This window comes from Moschus berezovskii, chromosome 13 (assembly GCF_049115385.1).
Source record: "Moschus berezovskii isolate FMDL1 chromosome 13, NW_MosBer_1.0, whole genome shotgun sequence".
Taxonomy (NCBI): Eukaryota; Metazoa; Chordata; class Mammalia; order Artiodactyla; family Moschidae; genus Moschus; species Moschus berezovskii.
Genome location: NC_142472.1, coordinates 65,751,673 through 65,773,414, shown reverse-complemented (window position 1 = coordinate 65,773,414; position 21,742 = coordinate 65,751,673). Strand labels below are relative to the sequence as shown.

Here is a 21,742-nt window from a genome sequence, read left to right as displayed (position 1 = left end):
GATTCTCCAGGCAAGAATACTGGAGTGGGTTGCCATATCCTTCTCCAGGGGATCTTCCCAATTCAGGGATTGAACCCGGGTCTCCTGCATTGCAGTCAGATTCTTTACCTTCTGAGTAAGGAGGGAAGCCCACATATGGCTGCTTTAAGCATGGTTGATAAGCTTTCCAAACGAAGTGAGAGAGGACTCAGGAAAAATACAGCCAGCTAAAGCCTCTATAAAAACTCATGAGACCCAGGACTTCCCTGGTGGTCCAAGGGTTAAGAAGCCGAGCTCCCAATGCAGGGGGTGCGGGTTCGATACCTGCTCTGGGAACATCCCACAGGCCATGTGGCACAGCCCGCCCCCACTGACCCCCCCCCCAAAAAAAAATGCATGAGGCCTATTTATGGATTAAAAGTGGGAAGTAATCAATGACTTGTGCTGTGCTAAGTCGCTTCAGTGGTGTCCGACTCTGCGCGACCCCATGGACTGTAGCCCACCAGGCTCCTCTGTCCATGGGATTCTCCAGGCAAGAATACTGGAGTGGATTGCCATGCCCTCCTCCAGGGGATCTTCCCTACCCAGGGATGGAACCCTCGTCTCTTACATCTCCTGCCTTGGCAGATGGGTTCTTTACCACTAGCACCACCTGGGAAGGGCCAGTGGGTGGGGCAGCTGAATTGCCCCCTCCTCCAGCCTGCCTGTCAAACCACAGCCCCAGCCACACCCAGCACGCACTCCAGCGCCCCCTACTGTCCTTCAGGAAGGGAGAGATGCGGGCTGGTGGAGCCGGTGCCCTTCCAGGCAGACCCACCAAAAAGCCCCTTTCTTGGAGCTCCGTGGCTAAGAGCCCGACCTGAGCACCTCAGGCATCTCCGAGGCCCGGCATGGTGGGACTGGCTGAGCTGTGCCCGCCCCTCCCCGGATCCTCCTCCGTTGGTGCCGAGTTACGTTCATTTCCCCTTGAACTTCCAGAGTGTATGTAGAGCTTTCCTAAATCTGTTCACCGATTGTGTTAGCGCTCTCTCTGGTTTCACTAAGACATAAAATGCAAATAATTTAAAAGTTTTACCAAACGGCAGCACCAGATTGCCAAGTGCCGCTTCTAATCTTAGCACATGTAAACCAGGCCTCCAGTGACTGCTTGTAAATAAGCACTGACCCTTGGTTCCGCCTTGCCCCTGAGGCCTCAGGGCCAGGCCAGGGCAATGTAGCACCCCCTCCTTCCCCCTCCCGGCCCTGCTCCCCTGATACTGACAGTGACACAGAATCTTTAAGAAAACCACAGTCACAAATCAAGGAGAGATTTACACGAAGCTACTGCGGAATATGAAGGTTCCCTTGCTCCCAGCTGCAATCGTATGTATTTCAAAATAAAAGTTTCCATCCTGGGCTCCTCATTGCTACAGGGGGTACTCTTTAGGGGTTTTGTTTATTTGCTTGTTTTTTCCATGAATTTTAGCACACTTGTCAGTTAAATGCTGATGTTAGTAGCTGACACGTATCGGGTCTTTATGACTCACCGGGCATTCTGCTAAGAGCATTACAAGTGGTAACTCACTGAATCGTTACAGCCACCCCGTGAGGTGGGGAGCACTCTAATCTCCGCTGACAGGGAACATGAGGTCCCCAGAGGGTAAGTTAACCGAGCTGCGGCCCCACGAGGCGGTGGTGAGTCGAGCTTTCAGTACTAGGCTTTGTATGTGAAGAACGGGACTCATTTCGGTGACTCCTGATGGCGCGGAAACCTGCTCGAAGCACGGCCGCGGGAGGCGGGCCGGCCTAGCAGGGAAGGAGCAGCGGGGTCTCCTCGCGGGCCGCTGGGCCGCACCTCGCCGTGTTTTCTGAGGCAGTGCCGGCCCCGTGTTGGGTCTAGCCTGGGCTATTTAAATCTCCGAGCCAGCTCTTCCAAGATCTCAACGAGTTTCTCCTCCTCGGCCGGTGAGGACGACGTCCTCGCAAGCGGCAAGTGTGCGGGCGCCCGCTTCCGGTCTGTAAACGTGAGGGGGAAAGGCGTGAGCCGCAGGGCCGGGCCTCGGGTCCTCGCTTCCCGGGCAGCTGCCGGGCCCCCCGGGACGGGCCGGCCGCCCCGCGCTCGGGGTCCGCGTGGACAGCGCGTGCTGCAGAAGGGCGGCCGGCGCCGGCACGGGTCGGCGGGACCCCAGGGGGCTGGCGGCGGCAGGGTCCCCAGGCCCGGGTGCCGGCTGCTGGGGTCGGGGACCCGGGAGCGTGGCGTATTTGGTCTGGCAGGCGATGGTGAGAAGGGACGGCCACCCTCCCGGCCGCCACAGGGTCCCCAGAGCCCCATCACGGCTCATGCGAGCGTGGCCACCTCCGAGGCGGGGCGAGAACCTCCACCTTCTTTCCTCTTCTCGGATCTGCCTGTTGGGATCCGGCCCGGGCAGGGAGCAAACGCCGAACAGATAGCCGCCCCCAGCAACAGAAAAGCAGAGATCCACTCCCAGGCCCCGGGCTCCGGCAAAGGGGCTCCCAATCTCCGAGGTGCCCCGCGGGTGCAGCCGTGCCCGAGACACTGAGGTCAGGGGTTACAACCCCCGGACTTACTTCATCCTCACGGGACCCACTGAGTTCGGGAAGGTGGATGCAAAAAGCCGGGGGTGCAGAGCCAGAGGTGAGGCCCTTCCTTCCCAAGATAACAGGCTAAGGAGCCGTCCCCCCAAGCCCGGCCAGAACATCGCCGGGAACGGGGACAGCCCCTCCCCACCCGACTTCACGGAGACAGGAGGGTCCACCTCCAGACACCCTCGGGCTGTGGTTTAGAGAGAAAGTCACCTTGGAAGAAGCAGCCGCTGGGCTGGGCGGTGGCAGCGGGGGTGAGGGCCAGCCACAGCACGGTGTCCGCGCCCTGGGCCTCGGAGCGCAGCCTGGTCCCCAGCCTGGCGTGGAAGCCGGGCATCGACAGCCGCACACCTGAGGGGGAGGCACACACAGGGCCGTGAGGACTGCCTCATCCTCAACTGAGTTGGCTGCTTTAATACCAAAATAACCACGCGGAGATGGAATGAGATCACCAACTGCCCTCTTTCCACTTCAAGACAGCGTTCACGCAGGCTGTCGGCCCAGACAGGCCTGTCCCCTGGGAGCAAAATCCCCTGGACCTCCCTGATTCCCATCCTAAGAAATGAGGGTAACACCTGAGGCCAAAAGGGCATCAGACTCCCCCCTTCTGGGGGACGCATCTCTCTCTCTCAAGGATTCTGACCTCTCCCAGGATCCAGGCTGAGTGTCCTTCGTGCTGGGAGAGTGTTATCTGCTTCTTCAGCAAGGTGTGTTGGAACAAGGGAAGGGACTCTGCTCCCTCTCCCTCGTCCTCCTCAGCACTGGCTGCAGGCTACACTCCCCCCCCAACACACACACCCATTTTCCCATAGACCTTGGGGAACACACACTCTTTATAGTTAGCACTCTGGGAAACACAACTGTTCTCTCATGAAGCCAAAGATGGAAAAGGAAGCAGAGAAAACAACATTTGAGAGATGTAATGAGATCAGAGGATTTCAGAGAAAGGATCATCTAAAACAAAATTTAAAAATAAACGTTTTTTTCTTTTTCCCTTTACAGAAACAGTTCTTGCTTATTGTGGGAAAATTAGGGAATACTTCTGATGAGTAAACAGAAGGAATTTGAGTCCCTCCTTGGGCTTCCCAGGTGGCGCTAGTGGTAAAGAACCCACTGGCCAGTGCAGGAGATGTAAGAGACGTGGGTTCAATCCCTGGGTGGGGAAGATCCCCTGGAGGAGGGAATGGCTCCCCACTCCAGCATTCCTGCCGGGAGAATCGCATGGACAGAGGAGCCTGGCGGGCTACAGTCCGTGGGGTCAAAAGGAGTTGGACACGACTGAAGCAACTTATCGCGCACACACACATCATACCACAGACAAGTGTCTGTGGGCTCAGGCCCTTCCCTGGCCCTCCCTCTGGACACTGAGGCCCAGTCAGCAGCCTCTGAGGAGCCCAGTCTTCGCCTGTGACCTGTGGACCACAGATGGCTGGCCACACCCTGACCCAGATGCTGGACTCAGGTGGTCAGCTCGGAGTACAGACTCGGCCAGTGCACAGGTTGGCATGAGGACTGTCAGGGTGATGTCCTGCGGGTTTGAGAGGTTGGTGGTTCACTGGCTGATGGAGCTACCCGGTCAGGCAGAGTTGGGCATGTCTCCCACCAGTAAGTGACATGAAATAAGAAGCCGCCCTCTTCCAACAGCCCTGGCCCGAGTGCCTCCTGGGGTGCTCAGCGAAGGCCATCCCCCTTTGCATTTACAACAGGAGGCTGCAGATGTTCCCCTGCCACCCGGCAGGCTGGCCTGCTGCACCTCTCTGCCTGGTCTCTGTGGGATGCAGCGGAGCACAGCGCACCCCCTTCTCCATGGGGATGTGGGCGTAGCGAAAATAAGACCAGAATGCTGTGAGGTTTGAGGGCCTGATACCTGCATTTAACGAGATAGCACCGTGTGCTTCCCATAGACATTTTTCCCACAGCGGTGTTCAGGGCTGAACAGATTTCCCCTGCAGGTATTCCCTAATTTATCAACTCACTCTCCAAGCACCAGTGCTGGGACGAGCAACCTCATTTTCTGCATCTCTTGGGATGAATCCCGAGGATGTAGATGCAGATACGAAGACCCCTGCTAAACCAGCTTTCGGAAGGTGACAGCAAGCGTATGAGAGCCTGCCTCTCACTAGACTGTAGCCGGGCCCAGCCGGGACGTCCCGGCCCCTCTGTGTGCCTCAGTTTCCCCAGATGTAAATGGGCGTGACGCTAGTGCCCACCCCAGGAGGGCGGTGAGGGCACAGGCGATGGTATGGAGCAGCTCGGGGCCCTCAAGTGTCCCAGGCGTGCCGCCACGGGGACAGCTCAGTTCCCTTGCGGGGGGTAGGAGGAAAGAGCTACAGAGCCCGAGGGCCGTGCCCGAGGTCTCGGAGGTGGGAGGGACTGGCCCGGCAGAGTTCGTTCTCCTTCCCTCTTTTTCCGCTTCCAGAGACGTCCACCTGTTCCCTTAGCGATTGTTCCTTCCCCTTGTGCAGTCACTATTTCTAGAAACCCGGGCAGTGGGGAGGTGGCCTGGCCTGTCCCCACGTCCCCAGCATCTCCCGTAACACTGGGTGTGGACCGGGCGCCCTCTGTCCCGAGGGAGGGGTCCCCGGCCGCACCCCCACCCGGGCGCCACCCACTTCCTGGGCCATGCGCACGTGGGGCAGACCGGCCACACCAGCTCTGCCTCTGAGGACACTCCTCATCCTCCTGATACCAGTTCTAGGTCATTCCCGGGGAGAGTCCGTCCTGCGGCTGCCCAGATATTTTTAGATGAAACGTGGGCGGCAGGAACTTAAAGACCTACCTGGGGTGTCGACCCAGCCGGGATGCATGCATGAGAAGTGGATGGCCGGGTGCGCTCGGGCCCACCGCTCCGTCAGAACCACCTGCTGCCTCTGGACGGGATGAGGGTGAACAGATGGGAGGGGGAGGCAGGGGGGCCGCGGGTGTGCAGAGCCCCCGTCTCCCGCCCTCCACAAAGTCAGATCGCACCTCCCTGTAGAATCATCGGCTCTTCCCCCAGCGAGCTCTGGCTGTGGCCCAGGGCTGCGTCCAGGCCCCCCTGTCTGAGACGCAGACAAACAAGCAGCAAGAATGAGGCTGCCCGCGGCCTGGAGGCTTCCCCCTCCCTCCCCCGAGGAAAGTACACCCACAGCGCCCTCTCTCCTAGTCGCTCTTTGTACCATATTGGCTGCTGGCCTTGAGCGCGGTGGGAGCACAGAGGACCCCGGCCCCGCGCACAGCAGGCACTGCGTGAGTGGGTGTCCGCGGACACCTGAAGGAACCTTGGCGTGTGGGAACTGTCCCGAGATGCTTAGAGAACGCATCTGTTGCAAATTTCTTTAAAAATCGCCAAGTACCCCCCACATAAGCCTCAGCTGTGTGGAGGCCACTGCCCCCTCCCAGGGCAGTTAGATTACATTTTACAAAGAGCTCCACCTGGGCTCCATTTATGGGGTGTGTGCTTTGTTCCCACGTTCCTGGAAAATCCGTAAAGAAGTCTGGTGCCTCTGACTGGTGGGATGTTGAGTCATGACAAGTCACCACCAGAAGCTGGTCTGGGGGTTGGTGAGTGGAAGTGGGGCAGAAAACCGGGGTACATGGGGTGCAGGAGTGAGGGAAGGGGTAGGACAGGACTCCCCTCTGAACAAGAGGGAAAGCTGTGAGCGAGGGCAGCTTCACAAACCACCAGGGAGCCCCCACCAGGTGAACTGAAGGGCAGGAGCCGTGAATGTGGCAGGTATACAGCCGGCTCCCAGGGCATGAGATCAGACCTCTGCGCTTTCATGTCCTCAGAACTGGTTGTGCATCCCTCTCAGTGGGGCTTCCCAGGTGGCGCTAGTGGTAGAGAACCCGCCTGCCAGTGCAGGAGACATGAGAGACCCAGGTTCGATTCCTGGGCCAGGAAGATCCCCTGGAAGAGGGCATGACAACCCACCCCAGTATTCTTGCCTGGAGAATCCCTTGCACAGAGGAGCCTGGCGGGCTACAGTTCATGGGGGTCGCAGAGTCGGACATGACTAAAGCAACTGGGTGCACACCCCACAAAGGGAGCCGGAAACCCAGCGTGGTTCTGGTGGCCTCCGTCCAGCCAGCGAGCAGGGGTTGCCCAGGGAAGAGAAGGGACCTCCTTGGGTCCGTTTCCCCTCTGAGCCATGCGGGACAAGGAACCTCTGCTGGGTCCTCCTGTGGGGAATCATCTGCTCTCACCACCCTCCTTGTGGGTCTGAGAAGTTCAGGAAGAGAGGTGGCAGTTTTTGTGGCTCCTCCTCGGGGTGAGCTGAAGCCCCGCGTCCCCACCCCGGTCCAGGCAGAGCTGAGCTGGCCTTCTGATGGAGAAGAGGATTTTCTCTTCCATGAGGGACATTCAGGTGCTCTGGGAAACAGATCCAAGCTAATGTGTATCCCAGAATAAGCCTTCCATGGAAAAGAGCCCAGGTGACCGTGTTGAGAATAGCCCCTCGCTTACTTTGTTCTGTGCATAGACCATGGTGCCATTGAACGCTGTCCTTTCTGACTGCAGGTCATCGGTGTTCAGTTTCTGAACCAACATTCCTCCAGAGGACACTGTTATCTGCAGTAAATGGAGATTTGTGAAGAAAAGTTCGTAATTCTTCCCATCCCTCTTCTCCATGTATATGTTTCTTATTGCTCTTGCTACAAATGACCACAAGCTAAGAGGCTTACAAAAGCGCAGGTGAATTCCCCCCAGCTCTGGAAGCCAGAGGTCAGAAATGCGTCTTGTGGAGCTAAAATCGAAGTGTCAGCAGAGACCTTCTGGCAGTTTGAGGGGGGAATTCATTCCTTGGCTTCTCTGGCTTCCGGAGGCCACTCGCAGGCCTCGGTTTGTGGCCATCCCACCCTGACCACCTCTGCTTCCATCCTCACGTCTCCTCTGATCAGGCCCTCTTCTGAGGACCCCTGGGGCTGCACTGGCCCACCTGGATAATCCATGAACCCACCCCCATCTCATGATCCTTCACTTAATCACATCTGCAGAGTCCCTCCCGCCAGGTCAAGGTGACAGTCTGAGGAACTGGGACCCGGACCTTGGGGGTCCGGGGAGGTCATTATTCGCCCCCCACCCCAGCGGAGAGAAGGCAGCCTGCATAAACTGCCTTCTCCCTGACTTCTCTCATTTCTGTCATGCTGACCCATTAGCCATTAACTCTACAGCTGTCCCCTCCTGCTCGAGGGGCAGGTTCTCCAGGAAGTATACCACCCACCCCTGCCTGCCTCCCCGCTCCCGCTTTCCCAATGCTTTGCCAGCTCTTGGGTGACTTTGGGGAAGAGACTTTGGGGAGGGCTGGGGTCTTGAACGTGGCCCTTTGCATGGCTCTGCCTCCCTTTTCATGGGCTCTGTATGCAACAACGCAACCAGGATGAGAGGCAGGAGAAGGGGACATGGAGGAAACCCTGACAGCAAGAGGGAGCGGGTTGACAGCCGGCTCCCAGGAAGCCTCTGCTGCCAGAAGGAGCATCCTGGAAGCCCAGGCCGTGCCTCCGGAGCTCCGCAAGTATGCTTTGTCCACACGCAACAAAGCCCCAAGCCGACCCTCACCTTGGCCTGCACCCCTGCCCACTGCATCAGCAACTCCCCAGACCCACCTGGATGTTGCCTGGGCTGGCACACCACTGCCGGATCTCAGGTTATCAAACCTCAAGGCCCCTGAACCCCGGGGACCAAATTTGGCCCTCACTGTGGATGTGGACGCCCCCACCTTGGGACAGTTGGGGGCGCAAATGTAGGACCACTGATTTCCCATCCGGAACAGAGTTGCTGACTTACAAGACATCCCCAGAGTCAACTCACCACTCTGGGGTCGTGTTCTTTCTCCAAGACAGGGATCAGGGCGGTCGTGAGAACATACACACCTGGTGGGGGCACAGAACATTCGGGAGGTCTCATGGGGCCATCAGGGGCTCCGGGACCCCTCCTATTAGATGGCCCTGGGGTGGCGGCAAGGTGGCACCCTTACCTGTTTCCTCCAGTCAATGGCAAGTGGCTGCCTGAGCCGCAGTCTCCTCCTCGTGGAGGGTTTTTATTTCAGCACTGGAACCAGCCCTGTATTGCTGTTACTCACTAACCTGTCCCTTCTCCAGCCTCACAGGGCTTTCCTTTCCCTAGCATTGGATCAAAGATGCCTTAGAACCTCAGACACCAAGATGAAAAGATGTCCACACTGGAGAAAGAAAAAAAGCAAACTGCACAACATTGTGAACCCACTTTGAGGAGGGGAAAAAAAATGTATATAGACACACATGGTCATTATGTCTAGCCTGTACATGGAAAAACATGAAGAGGGAACATGGAGCGTGGCAACACGGCTTAGGCCCCGAGGGTGGGAGTAAGTAAAACATCTCCTTCCTTTCCTGGATGTTTCTGTATGGTTTGAACTTGAATATGTTTACAATGAGCAGAGAATCTTATGATTATTTCTGTCACCATAAAAGCCATATATATAACATTTTTAATGAAATGAGAAAAATATTGTTGAAGTGTTATTTGATGTGGAAAGATATTCACAGTATACGGAATGAAGCATTGTACAATGACAGGAAGAACAGAATTCCATTTTTGTGAGGAAAGGTGTGTCAAAATGAGGAAAAAGTAGCGGCAAGGATGATATTTTGGTGCGCTAAAACGTTTAAAATGCTTTGCTCTGAGTGGACAGTTATTATGTCTCTAAGTGTTAGTCTCCCAGTCGTGTCCGACTCTTTTCGAGCCTGTGGACTGTAGCCCACCAGGCTCCTCTGTCCATGGGATTCTCCAGACAGGAATACTGGAGTGGGTAGCCATACCCTTCTCCAGGGGATCTTCCCGACTCAGGGAAGGCGCCCGTCTTCTGCATTGCAGGGGGATTCTTTATGATCTGACCCACCAGGTTATGTCTATGTTCTTATGTTTATCTGTATCTTTTTTCCCAAACAATGAACATATATTACCTGGTGTTAAGGGGTGGCGGGGGTGGGGGTGGTTTAAATGAAAGCCCTGGGCTCTTTCCTGAGTCACTCCTCAGCTCCTGCCTGACCAGCTTTGCCCACTACCTGGAGCCCAGCACGTGTCCCACGTTGCACCCAAGCTCACAGGAGCAGCCTGGCACTGTGGGGAGGGCACTGGGGGAGCCAGGAGTCTGGATTTGAGTCCTGGCTGGCACCTGCCAGCGGCGTATGGCCTGGGTTTCTTTACAGCTGGCCAGCCCACCTCCTGGGATCAGAGGGTTTGTGCCTGCGAACGGGAATGCTCTCTGTGCGCACTGGTTGTTGCCATTTTATCTCTTTATCATTATTATTATTAGTGATTCTCAGTTGTGCCTGTCACCTCACACAACATTCTCAGTTCTCCATACCCCAAATGGTTGCTGGAGGAGCCAGCCTTGTTAATATTCGTGTTTGTTTGTTTTTAATATTCGTGATTTTTAATTCTGGTGAACGCTGGGTGTCTGACAGCTGTTCGCCTCCATGTGGTGGCCTTAAACCCTTCCTTTGCATTCACTGCTGGTGACTCTCTGTGATTTAATTTGCGAGAAGTAGAAAGGACTTCTGCCAAAAGCTATCAGCCCTGCCATGACGGATAGTCATAAATGACTCCTTGGCGGAAAGGAAAGCCGGAAGGCTTCACCCTCTCCCTGAGAGGCTCCACTGCTCCCCTCCAGGATCAGACTTGCTCACCCCACTGACCCAGCACACCTCCAGGATGGATGAGAGCTAGGAGGCCCCTTTGCGCCTCTCCCCGAAACCCAGGAGACAGTGATGTGTTTTGTTTTCTGTTTCATCCTCTGCAAGAATATGCTGTATCCATTTAGATGCTAGTAGAGTTACCCTGTTGGAGAAGGAAATGGCAACCCACTCCAGTGTTCTTGCCTGGAGAATCCCAGGGACGGGGGAGCCTGGTGGGCTTCCATCTATGGGGTCGCACAGAGTCAGACACGACTGAAGTGACTTAACAGCAGCAGCAGATTTACCCTACGGGGTTTCCCTGGTGGCTCCCTGGTAAAGAATCTGCCAAAATGCGGGAGACGCGGGTTCAATCCCTGGGTCGGGAAGATCCCCTGGAGAAAGGAAATGGCAACACATTCAAGCATTCTTGCTTGGAGCATTTCACGGACAGAGGAGCCTGGCAGGCTACAGTCCATGGGGTCACAGAAAAGTTGGACACGACTGAAGGACTGACACTTTCTCTCTCAGAGTTACCCTGTAACTCAGACTTACCCTCTGAGTCATCCTCTCAGAGGATGTGTGGGCCACTCATCCTCACCCGTAGGACACAGCCAGGTACTATGCTTTCTAAAAACTCCTGGAGAAACTGCAGTCTCTGACAACAGGCCTTCCGGGCCTATTCTATCTTGAAAAAGAAAAAAAAAGATCTCCATGCAGGTCATCACAGAGTACTCATCTCAGTGCTCAGTGATGCCCTAGAAGGGGAGGATGGTGGGGGAGGGGAGGAGGTTCGAGAGAGTGGGGATATACGTGTACATATGGCTGATCCATGTTGTTGTACAGCAGAAACTAACAACATTGTAAAGCGACTACACTCCAATTAAAAAAAAAAATTCTCCCTCATTACAAATCCCCCACCCTACTTCCTGGGGCCCAGCTACACCCCCAAGCAGATCTGAGCCATCATGCGCATTTTTGCCTCCTGGGTCTCCAGCTTTATCATTTCAAAACACATGTCACTCTTCACATGCAGCAAGCATTTCTCCTCCCTCAGAAAGAGATGAAGCCTCTCTTTCCGGTCAAAAGCAATTTAGAATCCTCCAGCCTCCTAGCCTCCCTTCTGAGGCCCCTCCTATGTACCTTCCGCGTCTTTTCAGGCCAGCAAAGAGAAACACAAGAAAAATCTGCTAAATGCCCCGTGTAACTTCCTTGTTCCTGTTCCCTCCTGCCTACAAAATTTCTAGCCTTGTACAGCTTTTTCATGCTCCATCTACTGCTAAATGGATGCTTCCCAATTGTATCAATCTCTGATTAAAGCCAATAAGAACTTTTTAAAAAATTGCTCAATTAATAACATAAAAATGTATAAGCAATGTGTATGTATATATTTGCAGTCCCCTGGGGACTCAGATGATAAAGAATCTGCCTGCAATGCAGGAGATCCAGGTTCAGTCCCTGGGTGGGGAAGATCCCCTGGAGAAGGGAATGGCTACCCACTCCAGTATTCTTGCCTGGAGAATCCCATGAACAGAAGAGCCTGGTGGCTACAGTCCACGGGGTCGCAAAGAGTCGAACGCGACTGAGGGACTAACACTTTCACTTCATGTATATATTTATATATATTTTAATGAAAAGAACTGGAATTAAGACAAACCCAAAGAGGTTCTGTGACTTTTCCAAGTTCCCAGCAAGTCCATGCAGAGTGGAAAACAGATGGCAAATCTTTTTTTCTTTTTAATCTCTCTTTCCTTGAGTCATTAAACCACAGAGTCCCAGCCTACTGATGTGCCAAGGGAGTAGGAACGAGTCCCTTGTCTGCAAGTCACTGTTCCCGGGGGATGAACTTGGCACCAGGAGCTCCTCGCCCAGCTCACAGATCCTACCACAGGCCCGCCTGTGCCACTCTCCTGCCCCAAAGCCCTTCAACGCTGCAGGCTCCCAATCAGATTAAGCAGAAAACTCCTCAGCCTGGCATGGTGGACTTCTTCCAGAAAAGTGCCCCCCACCCTTATGGGTGACCCCATATCCTGTTTATCACAACACACACCGAGTTGTGACCCTGGGCCTGGCACTGTCGTTTAAGCCATGTGGCCTCGACCACATGGGCAGAGCAGACCAGTTAGAGGTGACCCCGACCTTAGCAGGAGACCCGGGTTTAATCCCCGGGTCGGGAAGATCCCCTGGAGAAGGAAATGGCACCCCACTCCAGTATCCTTCCCTGGAGAATCCCATGAACAGAGGAGCCCTGTGGGCTACAGTCCATGAGGTCGCAAAAGTCGGACACGACTGAGCGACCAGCACTTTCTCTTCTTCCTGATCCGGGCTGTGCCAGTCGAACTCTCCTTCCAAGCATGTGGACACAGGACCCTTGACTCAACGGCCCCCATATTTGGCCCATGGGTATGGACAAGCAGACACGGGGAAGGCTGGGATGGAGTCTGTGGACAACGGCCCCAGAGAAACAGGGAAAGTTCGCCCGGTCCTCATGCTCTCCTGTCCTGTCCCTGATGCCCCCCCAAAGCCCGCACCACTGAGTTCTATGAAGGCCATCCTTGCATCCCCCTCCAGAAGATCAATTCTGTTTAGTCAGCTTGAGTGGGTTCCTGCTCCTGGTAACCAGACAATTCCTGAGACACTGGGCTTGTCTTAGCTAGAAAACCCACCCGTTCACCTGTGCCATCAGCTCGTGAGAATATGCCTGGGAAGGTACAGGCAGGGCTCTGCTGGAAATGGCTATGGGTGTCTTTGGTCATTTCAGTCCTAATGTGAACCAGTTCTGTAACTTCTGTTCCTCCAAGACTGACTAGCTAAGGCCAGGGATATTTGGGGGATTCTGAGCTTTGATGTGGAAAGAAAAAAATAAATAAAAAGGAGAAGCTATTTTAGAGTCTGGGCTCCTGGGGAAGGCAGGCCCGGGTGTACGGAAGACACCTTCAGCCATGGGATAATGTACCCAAGCTGAGTCCTGCTCCCAGTAATAAGGAAAATAATTCATTATCATTACGACTCATTAGTATTTTAAATTTACACAATGCCTTCCTTCCAAGGAACTCATTATGTCGATGGAGGTTCATTACGAGAAGGAGATTTGGGAGTGGATTTATGTTGGACACAGTCTTCTAAATATGGCAACAAGGACCTTTATGACATGAGTACATGACTTGAAGCAAATCTCTCTATATAAGCTAATTAGGAGGGGATGCTAAACTGTGTCAAGCCGGGCGATGCTGGAGGAGAGATGCGTAGTCCTCTTAAAGCGTTCCGGAAACCACAGTTCCATCCAAATATTAAATTTATGGTGCCCCTGAAACCTTACCACAGCATGGGTATGATATATTTCAATAGTATTAAAATAATTGTTTGATGAGAAAAATATACTGCAGCGTTCACACTTAGCACGGAGAACTGATTGCAGATTCTATTAAAAGAAACCTTTAAAACCAGCTTGAATAAAGTCATTTTGGTTACTAGGTGGGTATATTTGGGTCCATGCTTTACCAATTGTGCTATCTGCTGGGGAAAATAACTGTCCTTCTACACCTGGGAAGTTACTGGTGTGGAGTCTAAAGGAGCAGACAGCTGCATGGTGAATACCATTCAGTACTTGTCCCACGGGTACAGTAATACAAACATCCCATGGTGAGCCCCGGGGCCTCACACACTCACTTAACAAATTATATAAAGACCATTTCAAAGATCATATTACCAGGGAAAGCTGGCAGTACGGAGTCCCAGAGAAAATGAGGAAACAGGATTCAAGCTGAGTCCTGCTCTCAGTAATAAGGAAGATAATTTGAGTCATCAGCTTCCCGTGGGGTCAGACAGCAGTGAGGGGTGTCAGATCTTTTCCCCGTGCCCCCAACCTCAACTTCCCCCTCTCTCTGCCAGTTCCACATTTTAAATACCAGTGGCTGCATGTGTGCTAAGTTGCTTCAGTCATGTCCAACTCTTTGTGACCCCATGGACTGTAGCCCACCAGGCTCCTCTGTCCATGGGACTCTCCAGGCAAGAATACAGGAGTGGGTTGCCATGCCCTCCTCCAGGGGATCTTCCTGACCCAGGGATTGAACCCGTGTCTCCTGTGTCTCCTGTACTGCAGGCAGATTCTTTACCCCTGAGCCACAGGGAAAGCCCTTTAAATGCCAGGCCCAGTACTAGGTACTGTGAGGGATCCTTGCTGCGGGGTGTTCACCAGGCATTAACACGTTGTCATTAATGCACCCACACCCACAGTGAGGCCAGTGCAGTACGGAAGTGTGTGGACTGCTGTGAGCACAGGGGGTGGGGTGGGGTGGGGGTGCGTCAGAGCCACAGTTGCGATGAGATGACGTCTGAGCTAAGATTGAGAGGAGACGCAGGAGGAAGCCGGCAGAGTGCTGGGAGAGGGCAGGGGTGGGAAGGAGGGTGGCCAGGCATGGGGTACAGTCTGCGCAAAGAGCCCGGGGGTGGAGGGCTCACTCAAGGCTGATTGAAGCCGAGAGCAGCCAGAGAGCCTTGTTTAAACGTGGGGACGGACCTCTGTGAGCTCTAAAGGGAAGGAGCCATCTTGGGGTGGTGGTGGGGGGTGGTGCCTGGCACCTGTCTTGGGCTCCGGGTCACCCACAGAAGTGAAAATGTCATTACTTCCCCAGGCCATCCAAGGTCTGAGCCTCAGGACTCTTGCTGTTTAGTTGCTCAGTCATGTCCGACTCTTTGGGACTCCGTGGACTGTAGCCCGACAGACTCCTCTGTCCATGGGACTTCCCAGGCAAGAACACTGGAGTGGGTTGCCATGCCCTCCCTCCTCCAGGGGACAGTCCCGACCCAGGGATCAAACCCAAGTCTCCTGCACTGCAGGCAGATTCTTAACCCCTGAAGCCACCAGGGAGGCCCACACCTCAGGATACTAGAGGCTAAAGCAGTGTTTCTGGCGCAGGATGACTGAATCTGCTCCCTGCTGTCACATCTGAGAGGCAGGCTGTCGCTACTACTCCTGGGACACAGCAAAAGCTCCTGCTTTACAGCGGGGAGAGCGCCGGCTCATTAAAAGCATGAAGGTGCTTAATTGGGATTTTGTTTTTAAGATTCCTCAAATGAACACCTGCTCAAATGGCTGTGGGTAGCACTCCTTGAAAAACAGCCATGGAACCCCAACCAGATCATCAGACAAGGTTCTGAGCCCCCAGGACAGGACAGGCCCGGGCACCTCGCTGGCTCCCTGGATTGGGGCCAGTGCTCCTTGGCTGGGAGAGTAGGAGAGTGGTCCCCACAGGGTCCCGAGAGAGATCACCCCAGCCTGGGCGCTGCAGCAGCTCAGAAAGCACCCTGGAGAGGCGGGCAGAGCAGGTGGGGAGGGTCCAGGCACACCATGGCCCAGGGGCTCAACTCTAGAAGGTTTTCCTGCCTCATTCCAAACAGCCTCGATAGCAGCAGAAAACCAAAGCCGACGGGTGAATGACCTCTGACTTCTGGGACTCTGACCCTGGCCTCTGCGCAGCGCTGCACTGCATAGAAGGTACTGCTGTGTGTCCTCCTCACCAGCTGATAGTGCTGAGCACCCGCTGTCCCCAGGCCTGAGCGGGGTGACCTGTGCTCTAAGCCGGAGAGAAAACAGTGCCCTTTCCAGGAGCGCGTGGATTACCGAGGAGGGCACCTCAAATCCATCGTAATAAAGGATCTGCTTCTTACCAAAAAACAGACTCACTGTGCCCAGAGCTAAGATGCTGTCCTTTCTTTTTGCTTTATCTTACATATCTTTACATACAGTAAAACCCTGTGTGTGTGTGTGTGTGTGAGTGTGTGAGTATGTACAGCTCTATGCAGTTTTGCCAATGCAGAAGGTTGGGTAACTAACTATGCATTACATTGTAGAGTGATTCAGAACCATCCATCACCCCAGATATTCCCTCACAGTCACCTGGACCCTTTGTGGTCACACCCTCCTTGCATCCCTAACCCCCAGCAACCACTGATCTGTTCCCAGTCCCCAGAACATCATGTAAATAGAATTGTATGATGCATCCTTTCAAGTCTAGCTTGATTTTCACCAATGCATTGAAGGTTTATCCACATTGCTGCAAATGTCTATGTTTTGTTCCTTTTTCTTGTGGCACAGCATCCCATGCTGTGGAAGTACCACAGTTTATTCGTCAGTCGAAGGACAGCTGGGTTGTCTTCAGTTTAGGGTGATGAGGAATAAAAATAAAGTAGCTACAAACATTTGTGCTCATGTTTTTGTGTGAACATCTGATTTCTCCTGGGAACATAGCTTCCAACTCCTTCTTAACCCTCACCTCTAGCCTGTAAAGGTATCGTGATCCCATTTTACAGAATGGGGATGTGAGGCTTGGGGAGGTTGAGGCAGTTTGCACACATCACCGGAGGAGCTGGATCTCAGGCTGAGCTCCTCGTAAGGGCCAGGCAGTGCCTGCCCTCACTGACTCACGCCCTTTCCTAGAAACCATCTATTGATGGGTGACTTCTGTGATGCTAAGACAGAGCCACAGAGGATGCTCTGGGAGCTAAGAGCAGGAGCCTTGGCCAAGCTCCAGGCTAGGGGTGCTCTCAACCGAGGCAGAGAGATGTGACAGTGAGCCAGGAAGGGGACATTCCAGGCAGAGGAGCCTCAGTGATAAAAGCATGGCGGTATCTGGTAATGGGCTGACTGGGGGCTTCCCTGGGGATCCAGTGGCTAAGACTTGGAGTGCGCAAAGCATGGGGCCGGAGTTCAATCCCTGATCAGGGAACTAGATCCCACATGGCAGCAACTAAGACCCAGAACAGTCAAATAAGTAAATATTTTTAAAAACAATAATGCACTGGCAGAGGATCCATGTTGGGAAATAACGGAAGTATGTCTGGGTGGATAGGGGAGGTACAATGACAAAGGACTGCAATTCCAGGTTAAGGGATTTGGGTGTTAGAAAAATATTACCTGACATTGCTATAGTGCTCACTGTTCCCAGGCACTGTGTCTCTCTGAGGATCTTGAAAGTTTGGGAGCGGGAAGGTTTCAGGAACCAAGGATTATTGACAAGTGAGAATGCCTGGTGCCAAACACATTCAGTGTCTGAGGGCATATCCCTCAGAAGTACTGTTCTCTGCTTTCCTGGGGTCTGGACCCCAGCTCCCTTCATGGGTGAAAAGAGAACTTACTGTATAGTTACTGAAATTGTTTGTGTGTCTGATTCACCCATTGGACCAGAAGTCCCTATAATTTCTGAGTCCTTATCACTGACCACAGCTTACAGTGTGTGCTCTATAAATGTTTACTGAACAGACAAAATAGTTTGTTCATTAAACATTTCAGGTTAATAGTTACCACATCCTTAACTCAGAGGACCCATTTCCAAAGAATTAGAATGTAAGAAAACAGACCCTTGTTGCAGATTATTGTTTGACCATATTCACCCCCTCTTCCCCACCTTCCTGGGAGGAGTATGTTTTCAGGGCTCTGTGAAATGACTTGCGTTAGTGGTTTCAGTTCAGTTCAGTTCAGTCGCTCAGTCGTGACCGACTCTTTGTGACCCCATGAATCACAGCACGCCAGGCCTCCCTGTCCATCACCAACTCCCAGAGTTCACTTAAACTCATGTCCATCGAGTTGGTGATGCCATCCAGCCATCTCATTCTCTGTCGTCCCCTTCTCCTCCAGCCCCCAATTCCTCCCAGCATCAGAGTCTTTTCCAGTGAGTCAACTCTTCGCATGAGGTGGCCAAAGTATTGGAGTTTCAGTTTTAGCATCAGTCCTTCCAATGAACACCCAGGATTGATCTCCTTTAGAATGGACTGGTTGGATCTCCTTGCAGTACAAGGGACTCTCAAGAGTCTTCTCCAGCACCACAGTTCAAAAGCATCAATTCTTTGGCAATCAGCTTTCTTCACAGTCCAACTCTCACATCCATACATGACCACGGGAAAAACCATAGCCTTGACTAGATGGACCTTGGTTGGCAAAGTAATGTCTCTGCTTTTTAATATGCTATCTAGGTTGGTCATAACTTTCCTTCCAAGGAGTAAGTGTCTTTTAATTTCATGGCTGCAATCAGCATCTGCAGTGATTTTGAAGCCCAAAAAAAGATGTTAGCAGATCTGAAGCAAGCAGGGACTTGCAAGGTGCTTGCACACTTGGGCTTCTGCTCTTGATGCTGGAACATACTCTGGCCAGCCTAATGGTCCAAGGAGGATGCAAGGATTTGGAACATAATGTAGACACTATTTGCTGAGATACCCTGCTGAGCCCAGCTGAAGTTAGTCCACCCAACAGACCTGCATAAGAGTCAGCAAGAAATATATGCTTATTATTATGTGCCTCAGAGATGTGGGGGGTGTTTGTTATGTAGCAAGAGCTGACAGATACAACCCTATAGCAAAAATGTACCAACTATAATTTTATTTAGGAAGGTGAGTCACAGACTCTGGTTTAAAACTATTTCTGACTCTGTTTCCTTGTCTGTGAAATCTGTAGAGTTGTTAGGAGGACTGAATGAGATAATTCAAGAAAAACAGTGCAGCCCTGGCACGTGGAAAGTGTCCAGTGTCTGCATTATTACCATTAGTATCATCACTATTATATTAAGGTGTGGGCTTCCCTGGTGGCTCAGCAGTAAAGAACCTGCCTGCCAATGCAGGAGTCACAGGTTCAATTCCAGGGTCAGGAAGATCCCCTGGAGAAGGAAATGGTAACCCACTCCAGTATTCTTGACTGGGAAATCCCATGGTCAGAGGAGCCTGGCAGGCTACAGTCCACGGGGTTGCAAAGAGTTGGACGTGACTTAGTGACTAAACAACAAAAACATATTAAGGTGTTTCTGGACTCTGGGTCCCTGCTTTCAGTAGCATTTCGCATTGGGTGTGGATCTATGCCAGCGGTAGAAAGCTCCAGATAACAGAATGTGAAGTGAACAGAACATGAACATTTACTGTACACTGATGTATGTATGGGCTTCCCCTGTGGCTCAGTGGTAAAGAATCTGACGGTAATGCAGGAGCCACAGGAGACTCAGGCTCAATCCCTGGGTCACGAAGATCCCCTGGAGGAGGGTGCAGCAACCCACTCCAGTATTCTTGCCTGGAGAATCCCATGCACAGAGGAGTCTAGCAGGCACTGTTCATAGGGTCGCAGAGTTGGACATGACTGGAAGCAACTTAGCACACACGTGCACGCACACACGATGTATGTATGGCCTTCCAAAATGACCTCAACCGAACTTCCCCACCTTCTACCAAAGGGCTGAGGCACCCTGCCTGTTTATTACAGCCAATTAATTGATGACACAGCAGTTCTGGAGGACGTTGACAGCGTCCTCGTCTTGCACCATGTGGGTGAGAGGGGCTGAGACGTGGGTAAGAGTTTTAATCGGCTCGAGCTCGGGCTGTGGCCGGCTGCCAGCACAGCACTCAGCCAAGTGCCACCACCCCCTCCCCACATCTGTCTTCCCTCCTCGCAGACTCTTAACGCTGCTGAATGCTAACAGGCAAAATGTATATGCTTGGAGAAGACCCAAAACCCAGGAGCAAGAACAGCAACCCCACAGAATCTGTCTCATGAGATCACTTCACCTCCACATTTCATCTCCCCACAAAGCTACCCCAGGCAGTTCCTTTTTGTTCCCAAGGAGAGTGAATGATGAAAACCTCTCCAAGCCCCACTAACGCCCACAAAAGGAGAAGGAGAGTGATTTCCAAACTGTATCTAATTCACGTACTATGATATTGTCACACGGAGCCACACACAGTCACAGGTTCTGACAGCATCTCAGTGATCCTCCACCAAACCTAAGGGTTTCCAAACCCTTAGAACCTGGTGATAAATTCTGCAGATGCTAGTATCGTCTTGTCCTCGGGGTTATCAGGAATCTACTGACGTTTGCCTGAGGACTGGAGGTATTTCTAGTGGCCCAACTGAATCTTAGAAAATAGAAAACAACCTAACCCATGTTGCATAATCGGGCTGAGAAAACATGTTTTGTATTAGAAAGGCAGCCAGCAATTTCCTAGGACTCACAGAGGTCTGAGCTGTCCATTGGGTTCGGGACCTGCTCAAGAATAATAATATTTGAGCCTCTTTGTATCTCCTCATCTGTGAAGCAGAGAGTCGTCTACCTGCCCTCCTTTCACTGAATTGCCTCTGTGTATACTGGACTCCATCCTCCCCTCCGGAGAGGATGAACAAATATTAAGCATGAGAATTATCAAGTTTCTCAGAGAAGTTGGGAAGATCAATGTTTCTAGCACAAGTAGGAAATGAAAATGAAGAGATATCAAGGTCCTTGGAAGCAGACCTGATCCATACAAGAGTACAACATAACGAGCTGTGTAATAAAAAAGGCAAGAAATAAAAGGAAGTTCCCTGGCAGTCCAGTGGTTAAGACTCAGTGCTTTCACTGCTGTGACCTGGGTCCAATCTCTGGTTGGGGACCTAAGATCCCACAACCCATTTAGTCTTGGAGTCCATCAGATCTACCCACATTCTCAATCAGTGCAGATTCCCAGGGGGCCCTCTAAGCAGTGCCCCAGCCCCACACCATGCTTCCCCAGCATAGCAGGTCTCCCCACTCCCAGGCTCCCTTAGCCCTTATTTCACATTAAAGCAGTTTCAGATCTGAGGGAGGAGATGCTGGGGGAGAGGCTGGCAGAACTTGTCCTGGTTACGAACATGGGCTCTGGAGGCAGACGGACCTGGCTTCAAATTCTGGCTCCTCCACTTGACCTTGGGCAAGTTACACAAGCTCCCCCAGTCCTCGTTTTTTCATCTGTAACTGTATAGGCAGGAATACCTCCACTACAGGGTGGTACTGCGGGCTCAGTGGCTGCATACAACCCCCACCCCCCAGGGCCTAGCACACAGCACACACCCAGTGGAATGGAGCTGGGTGGTGGATGGGTGGGTGGGAAGCAGCAGAGCTCGCTTCATCTTGTGCAACCCCTTGTACTTTTTGAACAGAGGAGCCCCCACTTTTGTTTGCCACTGGGCCTGACAAATCACAAAGCTGATCCTGGGGTGCAGCCAACCTAGGAGGCCAGCTGCTGGATCCCAGGAGTCCCTACCATCCAGGAGAGTCAGAAGGCAAACCCTGGCATGACCCCAAATTCGCGAACTCCTGATACTTTGGGCAAGGATACCGCATTTGGAACAAAGCAGAAGATGGGAATATTTTGTCCTCCACCTGCAGCGTTTCATAGCAAGCTCCCAGAGATTTGTTTAAAAAGAAAGCGATGTAACCTCAGAGCTGGGGAGAAGGGTCCGTCTCCACTCCCTATGTTCCCTTCCTCCCGGAGGGAGAACGATGAGCAACTTCCTTCGGTCCCTTCCTTCCTCCATCCCAAGGAGGCGAGCACTCCAGTAATAAATGTAGTACATTTGGGAGCAAGAAACTGGGCTTCCTGGGAGGGGTTGGTGGTGTCTGTCTAGGATTATCCAGCCACAACAAAGCCAGCAAGGCTGTCTAATTCTGGGGGTTCAGCATTGAGGGAGCCATCTGGTTCTCACCTGAGCCACGCCCTTCACCCAGCCTGATCAGCGACAACAGTGACTTAGGGCTTTCACTCATTATTACTCTTCTGC

General features: G+C 52.8%; 1 protein-coding gene across 4 annotated transcripts in view; it reads right to left on the bottom strand.

The window, feature by feature from the left end:
• Window positions 1-1,329: 1,329 nt before the first annotated feature.
• Window positions 1,330-21,742, bottom strand: part of DHRS12 (dehydrogenase/reductase 12) — a 68,166-nt gene continuing 47,753 nt past the window's right edge. For 3 of the 4 annotated variants that reach the window (XM_055426164.2, XM_055426163.2, XM_055426167.2), the window contains 5 exons: window positions 8,351-8,412; window positions 7,007-7,111; window positions 5,342-5,432; window positions 2,776-2,913; window positions 1,330-1,974 (listed from right to left, as the gene is read on the bottom strand). In XM_055426164.2, the coding sequence (XP_055282139.2) occupies window positions 1,865-1,974; window positions 2,776-2,913; window positions 5,342-5,432; window positions 7,007-7,111; window positions 8,351-8,412 (506 nt within the window). In that variant the 3' untranslated portion in view covers window positions 1,330-1,864. The remainder of the gene's footprint in view (window positions 1,975-2,775; window positions 2,914-5,341; window positions 5,433-7,006; window positions 7,112-8,350; window positions 8,413-21,742) is intronic. The other variant, XM_055426166.2, reaches the window with a different exon arrangement.